A 19518-nucleotide genomic window follows, 5' to 3' on the forward strand; every position below is an offset into this window, starting at 1 on the left:
CGCCCTAGCCTGGACACCCAACCATCCACTCAGGGCGGCCTCTCACAGGCGACCCCTCCAGCGGGTGGTCCAATGGCTCACAAGGCCCCTACATGGTGCCCTTCAGCACGTACACCACCCAAAGAGGGGGCAGGAGGGGGGCACAGGCAACCCACACCTGTCCCAAGGAGGTGTACGTGAGCCCCTCACCACGGAGGGGATGAATGGAGGTAGCCTCTCCAAACTGTTCCTTTTAGGTCATTCAATTTACTCACTACCGTTATGCTAAAAGAGAACTTTTTAACATCTGACACATCCGAGGCTCAACCTTCCATCCGTGCCCCCTTGTTCTATTGATATTGTAAATATTTCCTGTTTCCACCTTGTCAATCCAGGCCCACAGAGTCAGACTGCGATAGAAGGCCAGGCTCTATAGCCTTCAAAGCCGCTTCCCTGACCCTGCTGAATACTCCCCTCCCACCTCTTTGGCTGAATTGAGACCCAAGCCCCCAGTGGTGACCACCTCAAATATCTAGTATTTATTTAAAATACTAGAGATGGAGCCACAATACCTATGGCTCCATCTCATTTTAACAACTGCACCCCCCAGATGTGCCACAGACACATTAGAAAGAATTTTTTCAGTGTCAGTAGTTAATAAATGTAATGCACTAGGCAGTGATGTGGTGGAGGCTGACTATACAGTTTCAAATATAAGTATGATAGAGCCCAGTATGCTCAGAAATCTGTACACCAGTTGATTGACGGTTGAGAGGCAGGACCAAAGAGAGAAAGCTCAACCTCCGCAAACATAACTATGCGAGTACCTTTTACAACACCCACCCTCTTATACTGGGGGTTGCTCGGTGCCGACACCTCCACAGTCGCACGCACAAGATTCCTTTCGATTCTACTGTAATACTTTCCAAGCTTTGTTAACTTTAGTTTTGCAAAATGAATTGTGGGGTTCAGTCCCTGAGCTCATTGTGCGCCTAATACTTTCCATTACCACCCATCCTGTGGGTGGTAGTGGAAACTATTTTGATCTCGGTCATATTAATTCTACACATCCTGACGATTTATTCATCCATAAACACCTAGTTGATTCATTGGATACCTTTGTCACTTTTAACCCCACCCTTACTGGTTCACGTATCAATGCAGCCCCCTTCTCAAAGTGGCTGCCCGCTTAGACTTGCCCTGCATTGGGGAGACCCCTGTTCGGATCTTGAAAAATGGCCAATTAAATGCCAGCATTGGCACAGTTATTCCCCCGCACCATATTGCGCCTGGTGATAGGGAACTAAAATACTGCCACGAGGATATTAAATACAAAGATTTGCAATCCAGAAAATCAGAACAATACAAAAGGTAATGCAGAACAGCTAGCAAAAGGTTACTTAAATATTAAAAAGCGAATAAATGAATACAATTTGATTCACAACTTTTATTTTATATTATTATATGGCAACACACACTGAGGACAGGCCAAGATATAATGAGAGATGGGATACAGATAGAATTTAGCACATGAGCCGCTATCATGGTGCATCACATTACACTATTTTCTGAACATTACATGTAGGCCAGTGGATTGATATAAACAAAATAATTACTCCTGAAGAGTTTTCTATGGCACAAAGCTTTCCTACTAATGATAATTGGCAGTTCCTCAGTCTCCCTGGCATGTACTACGCATACATTTGCAAGAGAACCAACTTACAAGTGGTTTACACAGGCACATATTTATCAATATACATCATTTGAAACAATTAAAATCACATTTCACAATGATAAAGTAACATGACAGTATTAACAATGTAAGGTAGTCTTGCGTACCAGAACTAATATAAAAATGGAGAGTGGATATTAACGCAAAAGGTTAGTAGACAAGCATGTAAAGACTGATCGAATGAACACAGAAAATGGCTTGCCTTTATGATAATTTAAACCTGTCTTCTTTAACATGCTCTTGACTAGAGGCTTTTTCCTGTTAATGTATTACAGTAGTACAACTTCCTTAATGAAAACTATATCCAATAAAAAATTAAATAACATGCAAAGACCACTTTGAGATATTAATGTTGAATACAACCTAAAAATGTGCTATTTTACATGTAATCAAGCACTACCTTCAATAAACTTCTTTTCACACCTATGTGTAAATTATCCACCAGATTAGACCTTCCCCTCACTACACTATTTGATCTAAGGACGAGAGTTCCTCTATGCTCAATGGGTATGTGGCCCAAGAAACCAGAAATGAGCATGCCTCGCAAGCAGCAGCATGTTGTCCCAACATCAATATTGTGCATTTAAAATCAGAGTTGTACACTTTCAAAACATTATATAAATTAAATTTGAGAACAATTGAAAAATACTTTCCCATCCCATGAAAGTGACAAATGGGGTAATAACATAGGCACTGCAGAAATAATAATTGTGTTAATATTAACAAGAGTACTACTAATAAATATTTACAATTATAATAATCATCAACCATTCAAATTAAATTCAAATAAACATGTTCTAGTTTATCATCATTATTTCTTTAATATAAAAGGTAATGGGTATTACTAAGTTTGGGAATTTATGAATTATGACTTTATTCGCTTACCGACTTTCTACTTGAGAATTTAGTGTTGTGAGGGAGGCAAGGTGTTATTGTTCGTGAGGGAGGCGAGGTATTTACCTCATCAAGTCAATTAAAAATAACGAAAATAATCGAGGCAATTACATGCCAATAAATAAATTGAGAATACTGGTATTGAAGAGCACATTACCTGTAGTTATTTAAGGCTGGCTTAGTGTGTTTCTGTCTTTCAAGCCAGCCTGAAGCCTGGCTTCACTAATAATCCAACCAATAATCCAACTATTGCTAATCGAGGCCTGCAGGCCAAAAGCCATCACAATCCAGCTGATCTGGCACACGTCATAGGAACATACCAAGCGAGTTTAACATTTGATATATTAAGGAACACAGCCATGGATAACTGTACTCAAATATTCCAAATCACAACCAATTATGTGGGGAAAAAAAAAAGAAAAATAGTGTGAAAAAAACCTCATACAAGCACTGCACATATTAAAAATACAAGTCTAAATGATGCATACTTCAAGTGCTTATTAACAATTGAGATCCACAAGTACATATACTACATTCCTTAGCTGCAGTTCATCTTTCATTTAAAATTTTCTAAAAATGAATTACATAAATGGTTTATACATGAACATGAAAAAAAATATACCGAGAAGAAGGGGAGGAGGGGGTAAAAGGGGGACATGTCAACAGACTAAATAAAGCTAACTTAGGGCTGTCTCCTGCATTATTTGGGTTTATATACCTAGTCCAAAGCTTCTTCCACTTCCTTAACATTAATACCCTCTTCATGATAAGCAGCTTCGTGTTTGGCCAAGATACGGAGGAGGGGGCGGAGCTTTAGCCACCACTGATTGATAGGAATACGACGGTCCCAGTCAGTCTGGCGCTTCAACTCTATCACAGGCTGGAATCTGAGGACAAGAGACAGCATGTAAAATACTCTACACACTAACAAATGTGTGAATATATAGTACAACAGCATTATATATTGAAAATTTGGTTTATGCACTGAATCTGGTAAAAAGTAAGTAAATAATTATCAAAGAAGGCACCAAGCCGGGAAAGCTATGTCGCACCATCAAATGTGCAGAATAATCAGATGGCACTAAATATCACCGAGGCTGCCAAATGAGCAGAAACACACGAGGCAAACAATATCAAAAGTATCTGATTCACCAAGAATTCTATCGAGGGAAAAAGGACCGTAGGGAACAGTCGGAAAGTAAGACACGCTCGTCCTGGAAGTCGGAACATTCAACAAGGATATGCACAACTGTAAGAGGGACAATGCAGTTAGAACAATAAGGAGCAGAGTGGCCCTCCATAAAGTGTCCATGAGTTGAGCGCGCATGGCCAATACGAAGCCTTGCCAGAGCTGTTTTCCATAAGCCGGTTACGGTGGCAAGAGGAAGGCCACAGGGACGCACTACCCTTAAGAGTACGTAGTTTGTTACCAATAACAGAAGACCAACAACCCTAACAACGGGCAAGGATGGAGGCATAAATAACTGGATAAAAGTTGGAATAAGGAATACCTTTGCGGGAGATGGGACAAGTGCAGATAGCTTCCTTAGCTATGTAATATGTTCAAACCGCATACCTATAAGAAAAAAGAGGAAGAGATGCAGATTGGAACGGGAACGTCAATGGACAATGGAAGCAGAACAATGGATAGGTGACGGAAAAAGTAGGGGAACGAAGGGAATATCAGTACGAATCAAGAGAGCAGTAGAGTTATGCGCCCCTGCAAGAGCTGGGGGGGGGGAGAGAAAGATAAGGATAACCAGGAAAGTGACCAGGACGAGCACCAAGCATTGGTTCCTGGAGACAAACACAAAGTAGTGAAAGCTGTGTAATCAGAAGGCATAAAATCCATGAATATTCCATTGAAGAATAGACATTATCAAAAAGAGAAAGGACAGCAACAGAGAACAATGAAAAAACAAAGGTAAAGAAGAACTCAGCATATTAAATAAGCTCAGGATCAGGATCAGCAAAATCAGGGTTAGGGGGGCATGGGTAAACTTAATAAGGATGGAGGGAAGGGAGCAGGAGGACAGACCAGAGGCCGACGGACAGGGTCTGGAGGAGGGGAAGACAACCGAGAGGGGCTGTCAAGAACAGCAGCAAAAAGGGGGGTAGAAACTGGGGATCGCATCTCAGCAAGGACAGCAACCAAGAGGGAATCGGGGGCGAAAGAAACCTCCATATTTGGGACAGGGGGCCCAACCACCAAAATGGGAGGGAACGAAGTGAAAGTCAGAGTTGGGGGGGGGGGGGGCGAGGAAGAAAGCGATGCCTTCTTACCTGCTGGGGAGGAGGAAGGAGAGGAGCCAGGCTTATGTTTCTGACTCAGGGACAGGTGTTCCAGCAACAACGTACTGGGCGATAGACTCAAGGGTCTCAGCAGGAGAAGAACAGGAGTGAACAAAATGAGGGTGCTGGGAGGATGATGGACATCAGCCTGGACAGACAGGCAGCGTGGAGGGCCAAGAGATAGTGGGGAGGGACAGGAAGAAGGATCAGGGGGAGAAGGAAAAGCAGACACAGGAGACATGGCGGACAGGGTAGGAAGGAGAATCAGGAGGGAGACCTTCCTGGACAGGATGTAAAGGAACAGGGGAGGAGGCAGTGGGCGTGTCCGGGTCCAAGGCCTGGAAACGGTTGTGGGACTGAGGAAGGTGGGAAGGACGAGGAGAGGTAGAATGCAACACACGAGCATAAGATACACCAGTGAAAGTGTGGAGATGGCAGAATTGGCGTCTCGCCTCAGGGAAAGTCAAACGATCCTGGTGTTTCAAGTTGAGGACTGCTTCCTCAAGCTTGTAGTGGATACACGTACGGGAGAAGGTAGGGTGAGCCTCACCGCAATTGAGGCAGCGAGCCTGGGGAAATGAGCAATCTATCATAGAATGGCTATCGTCCCCACACATGGGGCATGGAGAAACAAGACTTGTGCATTTGAGGGCACCGTGCCCAAACTTCCAGCACTTATTACAAAGTCTAGGAGAGGGGGGTGTGCTCCTGAACGGACCACCTGGCACCAGCAAGAATGATAGAAGGGCAGAAGGGTTCTACTATCGAAGGCGATTTTCACAACTCGAAGGGGCTGATGGCGGCAACCACGAGGGGGTCGAATGATCTTGTCCACTTGGAGGACAGGATGGCCTTGGGCTTCGAGGGTATGTTTAATGTTTAATATCCTCATGACAGTCTTTCAGGTCCCTAACACCAGTTGCAACATGGTGTGGGAGGAGAACAGTGCCAACACTTGCATTTAACCGAGCGTTTTGGAGACCCAAACAGGGGTCTCCCCAATGCAGGACAATGCGGCTAAGTGGGTAGCTGCATCCGGTGAAGGAGCAGCGACACGTGTACCGAAACGAGTGGGGTTAAAAGTTACAGAGGCATCCACCGAATCAACAAGGTGTTTATGGAGGGAGAAATTGTCAGGAGGTGTAGAATCCAGAGGGAGAAGATCAAAGTATTTAGCCCATAAAGCAGGTCCAAACAAGGCTTGGTACATATTAGTATGGGAAGGGATAATGCGAGTGCGGCCGTGGCGGGGACGGCATTGAGAACCCCTTAGAAAAAGAGGATTTAAAAGGCGCAGTAGTCACAATGAGAGACTGAGCCGTGCCAGGGAACGAGGTGGTCACTGCTGGGGGCGTGTGGCTCAACCCAACCACAGAGGAGGGAGAGAAGCCAGGGGGAGTAGTCAGGAGGGTCAAAGTTGGAGCTAGGTCTGGGCCCAATGTAGCGGGGGCTACAGAGCCCGGTGTTCCAACACAGTCCAACTCGGGGGGCTTGGTAGCCCACCCCACAAACCTGAGAAGTCATAAGAGGAACATTATTCATCGACATGGAAATGAGAGGTAATACTTTCATTCACTAATGTGTCCCCGCACTCACCACGGAGCCACAATTAAAGAATAGGACACCCAACAAGAGACATGCTGCTGGTCTTGCCGAGGCCCCCCTAGGGAGTGCATCCTGAGTATATGCCCTACAATCACCACCTTAAGAACCATCACTCCATCGAGATCGGGTTCAGCGACGAAAGGAGGATTGACAATAAAAGAGTCCCATCGCTCGAGATGTTGGGTACTACAGTTCTACGGGTGAGAGAGTATGCCTCCCAAACACCCAGGCATCAAAATAGAAGAAGTCCGAAAGAATAATCAAGACTGGCAAAAGGTCAGCAGGAAGTGACAATTAGAAAGGAGAAGAGGGGGAGGGGGGAGAAAAATGAAACACGAGGAAAAGGAAAAGATTTCTGGCAAAATTGGTGAAGACAGCAGCAGGAACACAAGGCTTCAAAAGGACAGAGGACTGACCCATGGAGCATCACACACTGGTAGCCACCTACCAAGCCCCCTCACGACGACAACGAGCCAGAAAGGGAGGGGGAATCGAGTAAAAAGATCTTGTTCATTATTTAAATATATTATTAACACCACATTCCCAATTTTGAGGAGTGGGAATGCAACAGCACAGAGAAAAAATGTGAAAATGTGCTGCACGGAGGCACAGTAGACTAATGAAAATGAAGCAAAATGGGCTTTTAGCTACAAGAAATTGTGAAGATTGTTTCCATGGCCAGTTCTCCCACCCCGTATTGCCGGGGTTGAGGCTGACTGCCCCCAACACTGATGAGTGTTTGCCAATTTATTCCTTTATTATTTTGTTCACCTCAATACTGTAATTTACAAGAAGCCTGTATGACAAGTATCCCCCCCCCCACAATCTCTGATACATATCATTCGTCTTATACTTGTCAGTCAACAGTGGTTATCATACCAATTCTTTATATCAGATGTTTGTATTTTAGATTCCAATATAGTCTACCCAATTATTAAAATCTCAGATCCTTAGTTAATTTTTTTTATTTATTTAAACTTTTCATCGTCAAAACATCAGTAAAGTGTAGTTACAGCATGAGAGCTACGCGCATGGTGTCCCGTCTTCCCAGTACTCTTTGTCATACAGCGCTTTGAAACTACCGACGGTTTTGACCTCCACCACCTTCTCCAACTTGTCCTCTTACACGGAATGTCGCATTTCGATCGCATGTGTTACATAGGGCCAAAAAATTTTGTACTTGAAAATAGAAGTGGCTCGAGAAGTGACATACTGTCCCATTTTCTTGAAGTTAGGAAACCTGAGGAGGATGGGCTGCTTGCCTAGCTTGTTCCAACCATCTACCACTGTTTGCAAAAGAAAACTTTCTAATATTTCTTCAGACCTTTGTTTCCTTTGCTTGAATCTGTATTCATCTAGTTGTGCTTGTGGGGGTTGAGCTTCTTGAGATTATCTTGAGATGATTTCGGGGCTTAGTGTCCCCGCGGCCCGGTCCACGACCAGGCCTCCACCCCCAGGAAGCAGCCTGTGACAGCTGACTAACTCCCAGGTACCTATTTACTGCTAGGTAACAGGGGCATCAGGCCAGAAAACAATGGAAGAAAACAAAAACGCCGGCAAGAAACAATGGCCAGAAAAACTCTGGCCATTGTTTCTTGCCAGCACCCGGGATTGAACCCAGGACCACAGGATCCAGTGTTCCAGCGTCCAGTGTTCTGTCCGCTCAGCCACCGACTCCCCTATCTTTGGGCTCTGGATCTTTGGGCCTGCCTCTCAACTGTCAATCAATCAAGTGTCTCCCCCCCCCCCCACACACCCACTTAGAAAGCAGCCCGTAGCAGCTGTCTAACTCCCAGATACCTATTTACTGCTAGCTGAACAGGGGGCATCAGGGTGAAAGAAACTGCCCCTTTGTTTCCAACTTTGCAGGGGGATTCATCCCCGGACCATACGTCTATGAATCCAGAGTGCTGCCCACTCAGCCATCAGCCCCCCCCCCCCCACCCCATGTTCTCTTGTTCGTATTGTTGCTGGTTTCAGGAATTCCTGTCAATTTGGTCGATTCATGTTAGACCAAATTGACAAAGAGGAATTCCTGTGTGCGCATGCACTTATCTTGAGCAAGTGCAAAGTGATGAAGTTAGGCGTAGGGAGCAGGAGGCCAAACACAAGGTACCAGTTGGGGGATGAAATCCTTCAGGAATCAGAAAGAGAAAGTTCTGGGGGTTGATATCACACTAGACCTGTCCCCAGAAGCCCACAATAAAAGGATTTCTTCACTGCTGGTTCAGATAAGAAAATGACAGAGCAAATGATTATTGTGTGTAGAAGATTACAAATAGATTTTCTAAAACTTACACATATGATCTCTTTTGTAGACCAAGTAGCACAGCAGTTTGTGGTTCATCACAAAACACGACCCCATCATCCCTACGATGGGCGAGCATCTGGTCTGTCAGCCACGTGACAGCCTTTGCAGCCATCTTTGTGCCCATGTTGCGGTCAAATACAGAGGGAGATCCTCCTTGCTGCATGTGACCTGAAATGATATACAAAGATTGTAGCTCCTCACAATGAACAAATGTTACACAAGGTTCACAATGAGCCAATGTTACACAAGGCTCACAATGACCAAATGCTCCACCAATGGTCAACTCTCACCATCACCTGACATTGCTACTTTTATTACAAATTACTTACATAGTGCTTTTGTTTAGTTTCAAATACTTTTGTTTTACGTAACCCATAACCATGAAATTTATTTAAAAGATCTAAATAACAGGTATAAAAAATTAACAAAATTGCAGGCAATGAGTCACAATAATGTGGCTGAAGAATGTTGACCAGACCACACACTAGAAGGTGAAGGGACGACCACGTTTCGACTCAATCGACTTGAGAATGGTCCAGGACGGACCGAAACGTCGTCGTCCCTTCACCTTCTAGTGTGTGGTCTGGTCAACATTAACAAAATTCTCTGCTGTAGCATATTTTAAGATAAAATTCCTGAAAATATTCAAGGGCTAATTAAAAGTATATGTAAGGTTATGATATACATCCAGAAATATACAATGAGTCCAGGAAGTTAAACCTTTCAATTTCAACGTCACGATTTAATTTTATGATCGTACACAAGTGTCAATTCTGATTTCAAGTTTTTAGAGGAACTAAAAACATAGCAAAAAATATCAGGCAGGATGAAATAAATAGGGGTATATCGCTATTAGGAATACTAGTATTTCTAAGAGTGATTACATACACAAACTGTTATAATGTGAATAGAAACTTACCCAATACATTTTTCCTGCAACTGAAGATACCTTTGCCTTCCTCTGAATATAGCCTAAATATAAAATCTGTGGTATAATTTTCGTTAGCGTTCTCATTTCGTAAAACGAGACCACGCTGGACACCTTCTGCCATTTTAGCTGCCATATGATACACATCTAACTGGAGTTCCTGTTGATGAGAACAAACAGATTGATTAAATACATAGTATAACAAAATATAAAATATTAAAAAACCAGCGTTCAATGTAATCAAACGCCATTTTCTGGGTGAGCCCCAGAGGTGCCCTGAAGCTATCTCGACTGATGTGACTGATGACCCCAAACTAATATAGCACAAGAGTCCTTATGCCTACCGGGGACCACGAGCCAGAACCTAACCCCCCCCCCCTTCCCAGAGAGGTGCAGGGAGCAATGGACTATGAGCACTTCACATTTAAAGTATGCCATAATTGCCATCAACCAGGAAAGAATCCAGAAAGGAAGGCAAATTAAAACAGATCACTGTCTGGTTAACCTGTGCAGTCTACAGCTGACAAGATCAAAATAACTTCAAGAAAGAAACCAAACAAGCAACCCTTCATGGGACTAGCACTTCCACTCATTAGTGTTACCCACCATCCCTGGGTAGGGGGAGCCAGTAACCAACCACTCCAGTTCTGGAACGATGAAAAACCACCAACCAGAAGGAGGGAGGATATCAGGGAGCCTCTGGGGCTCACCCAGAAAATGGAGTTTCATTACATTCAATGCTGGTTTTCTCTGAAGCTCTGAAGCTTTCAATGCTCTGGCTGTCTGAAGCTAACTACCCAAAGGAAAAGGAGGGACTTACCCGGGAGGCTGCAGCACCACAGGTCTCAAGACAAAGAAGAGCCAGATGGCAGAGACAGGCACCCCAAAGCCACACACAGCTGGGAAGGAACCGGAATGCTCACAAAATAACCTGGTGGCCAGGACCCTCTTCGACCTCCAAAACCCCTGTCCGAAAGACTACCCAGACATGTTGTCAAAAGCTGCTGTGAGAGCAGCATACTTCCCAAAGTCATGGGCACGAGGGTAGATTGCAGGCTGGCTGGACTTTATGACACAGCAGACAACCCGAGAAACGCAGCCCTGGAACAGGGGAACCAGGGAAACTGGATCCACCCAAAAAGCATCCGTCACAGAACCAATGGCCTGCAGATACCTGCTTGATGGGGTTCTGGGAGTTCTTCTACTTCCCAAGCCTGGCCCCAAGGCCAGGCTTGACTTGTGAGAGCTTGGTCCACCAGGCTGTTGCTTGGAGCGGCCCGCAGGCCCACATACCCACATACCCACCACAGCCCGGTTAGTCCGGCACTTTTTTAGAAAATCAAGTTTTCTCTTGAAGATGTCCACGGTTGTTCTGGCAACATTTCTTATAGTCGCTGAGGACGTTGAACAACGGACCTCTGATGTTTATACAGTGTTCTCTGATTGTGCCTATGGCACCTCTGCTGGTGCCGCATAAAGTAACCACGGGACAAGACATGATGCACCCCCGGCCTAACCAACTAAGCATCCACAACCAACGGGCCCCCCTCCAGAAGCCAACCATCTCATTCTTCACCAGAAAAGAAAGAGAAGGTTGCAAATGAACAAAACAACCACCTGAACCAAACGAACAGTACTTCCCAGCATAGGAGGAGAGCATGAAGCTCCCCCAAAGACCATGGCCTTCCAAAAGCCATCCTGAATTGAAAGGGCCACAACAAAGCAAGGAGAAGAAAAGAAAGAACACAGTCTAAAGACCAAGAAGGCTCAGGTGATGCATGAGCAAGCTGGAGGTGAAAAAATGCAAGAGAAAGCTTGTGGAATGGAGCGGACACAACATCCACCCCAAATGCAAGCTGGGGTGGCTCTGCCAACGCCGCATGATAAGAAGTGACAATAGGAGGCATGAAAGGCTGATCCAGAAAGAAAGAAAGAGAACAAAACAACCTGGTCCGAAATTGACAAAACCATCAAAGAGAAAGTGAAGGAAAGACCGCCAAGAAACTTTATAATGTCGCTGAGAAGACGACTGCAGGTGGGACGCCATCAAAGAAGCCATTTGATCACCATAGAAATGGGGGATACACATGCATTAAAACGACCAGACACGTAGAACAGAGCAGTAACGCGAACCAGTGAGGTACCTCACTGGGACCGATCTGGTGGAAGAGATGGAGCCGTGGAAAAACACCCAGATTCAGACACCGAGTAAACAGTACAGTACCTGAATCCAAGGCTGGGCTGGCCACCATGGAGCCAGGAGAATTACCCTTCCACGATAGGATTCCAAGTGAGCTAGAACCTGGAGCAACAGCTGGACCAGGAGAAAGAGTACAGAACCCCCATCTCAACCAGTACTGCTGAAAAGCATCTACCGTGATGGCCTCGCAGATGGGGAAAGGTGCCACGTACAATGGAAGATGCTGAGACCACGCCAATGCAGAAGTCCACCTCCGGGCGACCGTACATCTGGCAAAGCCAAAGGAAGGAGGTGGAGTCGACTGTGTCCACTCCATGGAAAGAGGAATGAAGCACAACAGGTGGCCTTGAACCAGTGAGGGAGGCAGCCACCAGTTGATTGTGTATGTGGCAACGTCTCTTATTGCCTGACCTCACCATACCAGCTTAGTTGTACAGTTATGGTGAATAAAACGTGTAGATACAGTACAGTGGGGCCTCAATTTATGATGGTAATCCGTTCCCAGAGACATATCGTAAGTCGAAGTGATCTTTCCTATAAGAAATAAAGGGAATTGAATTAATCCGTTCCACACCACCAAAAATATTAATTTAAAAATACATTTTATACTGAATACAATTTTTTTCTATAACTACAATACCGTACCTATGTTTATCTTACCTTTATGGAAGAGACTTGATGGTGTATGGAAGATAGTGATGAGGGGGGAGGAGAGGAGGTGTTACTTTTTGGAAGGGGAGTCCCCTTCCATTATAACATCAGGCAGTGATGATTTCTCTGGGGTATACTCTCTCCTACGTTTTGCCTGCATACCACTAGGACCTGGTTGTGGTTCACTGCTAGTTTGTCTCACTAAAAATTTGTCTAGTGACACTTGTTTTTCCCTTCGTTTTGATATTTGTCTGTAGTGATGCATCACAGTGTTGCAGCTTGCTCTGGGAGAGTCATTTCAACAAAAGTTTGCATTTCTTTTCACAGTTTACACCACATCCTAATTGTTGAGGAAGAGACATTCTGTACTGCCGAAGACCAAGACCTTTCCTGAAGAAATTTGCTCAGCTGTTTCTATGGTCATCCTCACATGTGTTTTCACATGTTGAACCTTACCACTGACTTTCTCGGGACCCATGGCGTGATATATAATAATCAGTTTTATGTTCAAAAAGCAAAAAAAAAAACAAAAAAAAAAAAAAAAAAAAAAAAATGGAATTTCTTATAAGTGTGATCGTTACTAAGCGGGCAGTTCTAGTAAACCGAGGTAGGTCGGCCCGCGCGACCGGGAACCACGTGCTCGGACGATCCGACCATGTATCAACAAATATCGTTAGTCAACAACACTATCGTAAGTCGAGTCACATCATCCGATCAAATTGACATCGTAACTCAAAATTATCACAAGTCGGCGCAATTGTAAGTCGAGGTGCCACTGTACTTATACAGTAAATAACGACTGTATAAAGTGAATAAAAGCAAAAGCAATATTGTGGGAGGAGAATGTTGGCAAGTGAGTAGTTGTTGAGGGAGGGAGTGGCTGGAGTGGTGGCTACTCTTCATTGCTTTTTGACTCACCATACCAACTTAGTGGTTCGTTATGGTGAACGAAACATGCAGATACTTATACATAACCTTTGTATATAGTATAATAACTGCAAAACTATTTGTTTATTGTTTTATGAAAATAATTGAATCACTAATATGCACACCAAAATTTTGAGTATAGCAAAGGTTTACACATTTTATTATATAAATATATCACATTACACACTATTGAATAATATTACTGCAAAAAAATAAGAAAAAATCAATCGGACATTGAAATAATTATTTAATAGAATCTTTGTGGCAACTCCCACCTGACGGCTTGGGTGGAGCATCAATCTGTCTTCTTACAAATTACGTCTGAATTTGGCAGTTTGTTTGGCAGAAAAGGGACGTAATTTGAAAATTAAAAACAATTAAAAATTTTTTTTTTTTTTTTTTTCCCCAAAACAGTAAGTTGAGAGTCCTCTGGTAGGTTAGGAGGGCAGTTAGGTTTCAAGACGTCATGAAAACCGTTAATTGAAAGTTTCCTCTCCTAACCTTACCGAGTAAGCCGGAGGACTCAAAGAAAATTGGACAATACGTCATTTTCGTGAGCCGATTTCATTTCAAATTACGTCTATTTTTGGCCATAGCGCACATACGAGCGAAAAGCATTGTTATTTTTAATTGGTTGGGTTGACAGCAGACCTCCAGTAGACACGTTAAAAGCAGACGCGTGCTCTGTCAACGCCTCTTTTTTGCCAGACCTCCTGCCCTAGTGCGGTCAAACTATGCCACTTACAATATTTATTATTATATTTCCCGTGATCAGGGAATGCAAATGAACACTTCTATACGACAAAATATTTTTTTTTTTATTATTTCTTGCTCCTGGGCGTGTTGCAGACTAATTGCAAGAGCCGCCCAGGGGTTAAAACCCCCTTCTCAAATGGCTCTTTCCAGAATAGGAAGAAAAGCACTTTAAATGGCCGAGGAGTAAAGCATATGTATTTACAAAGATTTATTCTAGCATATACACACACATTTTTAAACCCACCTGAATGCCAAATTGTTCTTCAAAGATGTATGCAGCATCAGCACCTCCAGCAAGACCAGCCAGTGTTGCAAGATAACCACAATATCCTCCCATAGTTTCAACCACAAACACACGCCGCTTAGTTCCCTGAGCAGACTGCCTAATTCTGTCACAGATCTGTTCAAATATAATAAAATATACAAGCAATTTAAAAGAAACTTATTTCCTCAATTTAATCACGAATATTGTAGACTATGCCATAATATGGATATACAAGATGTTCATTAATTGTAGGACATTCTTTTGGCAACACATTCTAGAATAATTTTTTTTATATAGAAACAACGTAGTCAATTACTAACCTCAGTAATTTCGTTAAGAGCAGTATCACATCCCAGACTGAAGTCACTGCCTGGTACGTTATTGCTAATAGTAGATGGGATGACCACCATGGGAATGCAGAACTCGGGGTATTTACCACGGGCTTCGTACAATTGCAGAAGTGCATGGTAAGCTTCAAACCCACCCACAACCAGCAGAGAGTGCAGCTTATATTCTCGTAGACGGGCAGCCACCTATGGTAAGGATACAAATTTACAACCCATTTGATGCAGCTAAAGTCAAATAGGACAAAAACAAAATTAATCTTTATATGTTCATCTAGACATCCGATCTCCAGACCACGAGTTGGGGTCTGGAACCTCAGTCGTTTGGGGGTGTCATTTGATGTGACAGACATAACTACGTAAGGAATATAGTACATCACCTCTATGAGTGCTATTATTTGATTTTGCAAATACTGTACATCAAATACTTTGGTGAGTAAGCCTATTTCTGATATCTATGATGATATTTGAAATATTGGAAACCTTCAGTCAGGCATCTGGTTACTTGATTTTATTTTCTGTTAAAGATAGTAAATTATTTACATTTTTATATTTTATGATTTTTAATGTCATTATTGAATAGGGAAGGTAATTTTCTTACTATAAATGCAAAAATTAAAATTGTTAAACTCCAAACAGACTCAAAGTAATATATGTGGCCACAATGAAGTGCCACAGTAAAAGGGGTTAAATTTTACGACATTTTAGTAATAAATATAATATAAAAAATTTCACAACGTACAACAGCTGCATTCATCATTAACCCTTAAGCTGCTAAGGGGTCCTGAGGACATTTACACCCCCTGTGCGCAAGAAAATTTTTTTTAAATTTTTTTTCGTCTTCTAAACATGTTAATTTGTCCCCCCTGAGCACTGGAAAAATAGTACTAAAATTCTATTTTACTTACAAAAGTTAAGATACACATGTGACAGGGAATGCAAGTTTCACTTGTAGCATACAAAAATGAAGGTTGACCATTAGTCAAACTAAGATAAAGAAATTAACTTTTATATGCATGAATAAAAGAATACAGGTATTCTTGAAGATGAACCTATATAATTGATTCATGGTGATTAGCATGTCAGGTAGGTGGTGGGATAAAAAGCTACATCTTGCTCACCGGTAGCACAGTGGAACCTTGGTTTTCGTATTTAATCTGTTCCCAGACACTGTATGAAAACCGAAAATACGAAAACCGTAGCGAATTTTCCCATAAGAAATAATGTAAACTGAATTAATCCCTTCCACACCCAAAAATATTAGCTAAAATATACATTTTAGACAGAAAACTACTCATAGGTACCTTACCTTTATGGAGGGCTCTTGTTAGCATATGGAAGATAGTGAGGAGGAGGAGAGGTGTTAGTGTTTAGAAGGGGAGTCCCCTTCCATTATAACAGCAGTAATGACATTACTGGGGTACTCAAGTTTTGCCTGCATATCACTAGGACCTGGTTGTGGCTCACTGCTTGCTTCTCTTACTAAGAATCTGTCTATAGATACTTGTTTTTCCCTACGTTTTAACACTTCTCTGTAGTGAGACATCACATTGTCTCTATGAATGATTTCTTGTTTTTCCTCTATCATCCTCCTCAACTATTTTCTTAGGTTAAACATTACTACTGACTTTCTTTGAACCCATGGTGTGATATAGTAAGAACTTTAATGTTCAGAAACCAAAAAAAGCACAAAATCAATGAAAGCACGATCATCACTAGGCAGGAGACATTGGTAAACTGAAGCGTGCTTGGTGGATCCCATACATGTATAAATAAATTCCGAACATCGAGGCATCAATGAGTACCGAATTGAATTTTTCGTAGAAATTTTGTCCGAATACCGAAAAATACGAGAACGGGAGCATACGATAACCGAGGTTCCATTGTACTGATAGATACGCACCAAGAGTCAACAATAGCCAATCTGAGACCAAAGCCAGAACCTAGCCCCCCTTCCCCCTCCCTCCCCTCACAGGGTTGCATCGAGCAAGGGATCACCAATTGCAAGGTACAGAGTAAAATGAAGAAGCAAATGAAGCACCAAATGATCCATAAACTAAACCCGTAGTTACAGCAGACCACAAACTGGTGGCAGCACCACGAGATCCCCACAATTCAGATCCACAGGAGAATAGGCAGGTACGTAAAAGGGAAAGATCGACCTTTGAGGATCACCCTAAACGGTGCCAAACAGATGGAAGAAGTACTAAGGAATGCTAGAAAATTGCAAAGGGATGAGGATGGGAAAGGGTGGTCGTTAAGACGAGATCTTTCAAAAGAAGATAGAGAGAAGCTGAAACTGAACCTCGCCGAGGCAAAACATTTAAATGAGAGCAGGAATGAAGAAGAAATAAATTCTTTTTTCTACAAAGTGATAGGGGTAGGCAAACCAGTAAAGTGGTACATAAAGGCAAACCAACAAAATCAATAGAGAGAGGGGGAGTGAAGAATAAGGAGAGGGGGAACAAGTTCCTGAAGATTGCATACACCAACATAGATGGAGTGAGATCGAAGATACTGGAGTTAAGTGATGTAATACAGCTGCAGACACCAGACATTGTTGCACTCACGGAGACAAAACTTGAAGATGTAATTTTAAATGAGGTCATATTCCCAAGGGGCTACTCAATTTGGAGACGGGACAGAAAAATTAGGAAAGGCGGTGGCGTTGCTGTGCTGGTAAAAGAACACCTAAAGGTGAAGGAAATAATGACTGCCAATCCACAAGAAGTTGACATAATAACACTAGAGATCTGCTATGAGGATGATAAACTAATGATGATAAATGCATATAGTCCACCGCCAAGCAGCACATGGTCAAAGGAGGAGCTAGATAGTAAACGTGAAGGTCTTATAACAATAATGAGAGAGATTATAGCGAGAGCGGATAACGATAGATCACGACTGTTGATAGTCGGTGACTTCAACTTGAAATCCATAGACTGGGAAGCATATGAAGCTAAAACAGAAGATTTTTGGACCTGTAAATTTGTAGACCTCATCCTGGAAACATTCTTGTATCAACATGTTAAACAAGCTACGAGGATGAGGGAAGGGGACGTTCCCTCCATGCTAGATTTGATATTTACCAGGAAGGAGGAAGAGATATTTGACATTCAGTACCTTCCTCCCTTGGGTAAAAGTGACCATGTCTTTTTGGGAATAAAGTATGCAATGCGTTATAAGCTGGAAGAAAATAAGGAGGTTGAAGCAGTTGAAAAACCAGACTTCAGGAGAGGACATTATGGTGACCTTAGAAATTTTTTTAGTGAGTATAATTGGACAGACTTGATGCTAGGCAAGGAAGTGAATGAGATGTATGGCAAGTTTTGTGAAATATATGATAAAGGCACAAAAAAATTTATACCAAAACAGAGATGCAGGACCAGAAAACAGGATTGGTTCGACAGAAATTGTGAGAGGGCAAGAGACCAAAAGACACAAAAATGGAATCAGTATAGGAAGAGGCCAAACCCCCAAACATACCAGCGATACAAAGATGCGAGAAACAATTATACAGCAGTAAGGAGAGAGGCAGAAAGAAATTTTGAAAAAGGGATAGCAGATAAATGTAAAACAGAACCGGGCCTATTCTACAAATTCATAAACAACAAATTGCAGGTAAAGGATAATATCCAGAGGTTGGAAATGGGAAACAGATTCACGGAAAATGAAAAGGAAATGTGTGAAACATTAAATGAAAAGTTCCAAAGTGTGTTTGTACAAAATGAAATCTTCAGAGAACCAGACACAATAAGAATTCCAGAGAACAACATAGAGCGGATAGAGGTGTCTAGAGATGAAGTGGAAAATATGCTAAAGGAGCTCGGGAGGAACAAAGCAGCTGGCCCAGATGGCGTTTCACCATGGGTTCTGAGAGAATGTGCATCTGAGCTCAGCATTCCACTTCACCTGATCTTTCAGGCATCCCTGTGTACAGGAATCGTAGCAGACGTGTGGAAACAGGCTAACATAGTTCCAATCTACAAAAGTGGCAGCAGGGAAGACCCCCTCAATTATAGACCTGTATCATTGACAAGTGTAATAGTGAAAGTATTGGAAAAGCTAATCAAAACTAAATGGGTAGAACACCTGGAGAGAAATGATATAATATCAGACAGACAGTATGGTTTTCGATCAGGAAGATCCTGTGTATCGAATTTACTCAGTTTCTATGATCGGGCCACAGAGATATTACAGGAAAGAGATGGCTGGGTTGACTGCATCTATCTGGACCTAAAAAAGGCTTTCGACAGAGTTCCACATAAGAGGTTGTTCTGGAAACTGGAAAATATTGGAGGGGTGACAGGTAAGCTTCTATCATGGATGAAAAATTTTCTGACTGATAGAAAAATGAGGGCAGTAATCAGAGGCAATGTATCGGAATGGAGAAATGTCACAAGTGGAGTACCACAGGGTTCAGTTCTTGCACCAGTGATGTTTATTGTGTACATAAATGATCTACCAGTTGGTATACAGAATTATATGAACATGTTTGCTGATGATGCTAAGATAATAGGAAGGATAAGAAATTTAGATGATTGTCATGCCCTTCAAGAAGACCTGGACAAAATAAGTATATGGAGCACCACTTGGCAAATGGAATTTAATGTTAATAAATGTCATGTTATGGA

At 42.6% G+C, this 19518-nt stretch overlaps 1 protein-coding gene across 13 annotated transcripts in view; it reads right to left on the reverse strand.

Annotated features, from left to right (window-relative positions):
• Positions 1–1411: 1411 nt before the first annotated feature.
• Positions 1412–19518, reverse strand: part of Pfk (ATP-dependent 6-phosphofructokinase) — a 165685-nt gene continuing 147578 nt past the window's right edge. For all 13 annotated transcript variants that reach the window (XM_069337696.1, XM_069337695.1, XM_045764814.2 and 10 more), the window contains 5 exons: positions 14861–15073; positions 14520–14675; positions 9733–9901; positions 8801–8981; positions 1412–3492 (listed from right to left, as the gene is read on the reverse strand). In XM_069337696.1, the coding sequence (XP_069193797.1) occupies positions 3324–3492; positions 8801–8981; positions 9733–9901; positions 14520–14675; positions 14861–15073 (888 nt within the window). In that variant the 3' untranslated portion in view covers positions 1412–3323. The remainder of the gene's footprint in view (positions 3493–8800; positions 8982–9732; positions 9902–14519; positions 14676–14860; positions 15074–19518) is intronic.

Source organism: Procambarus clarkii, chromosome 38 (assembly GCF_040958095.1).
Source record: "Procambarus clarkii isolate CNS0578487 chromosome 38, FALCON_Pclarkii_2.0, whole genome shotgun sequence".
NCBI classification, from domain to species: domain Eukaryota; kingdom Metazoa; phylum Arthropoda; class Malacostraca; order Decapoda; family Cambaridae; genus Procambarus; species Procambarus clarkii.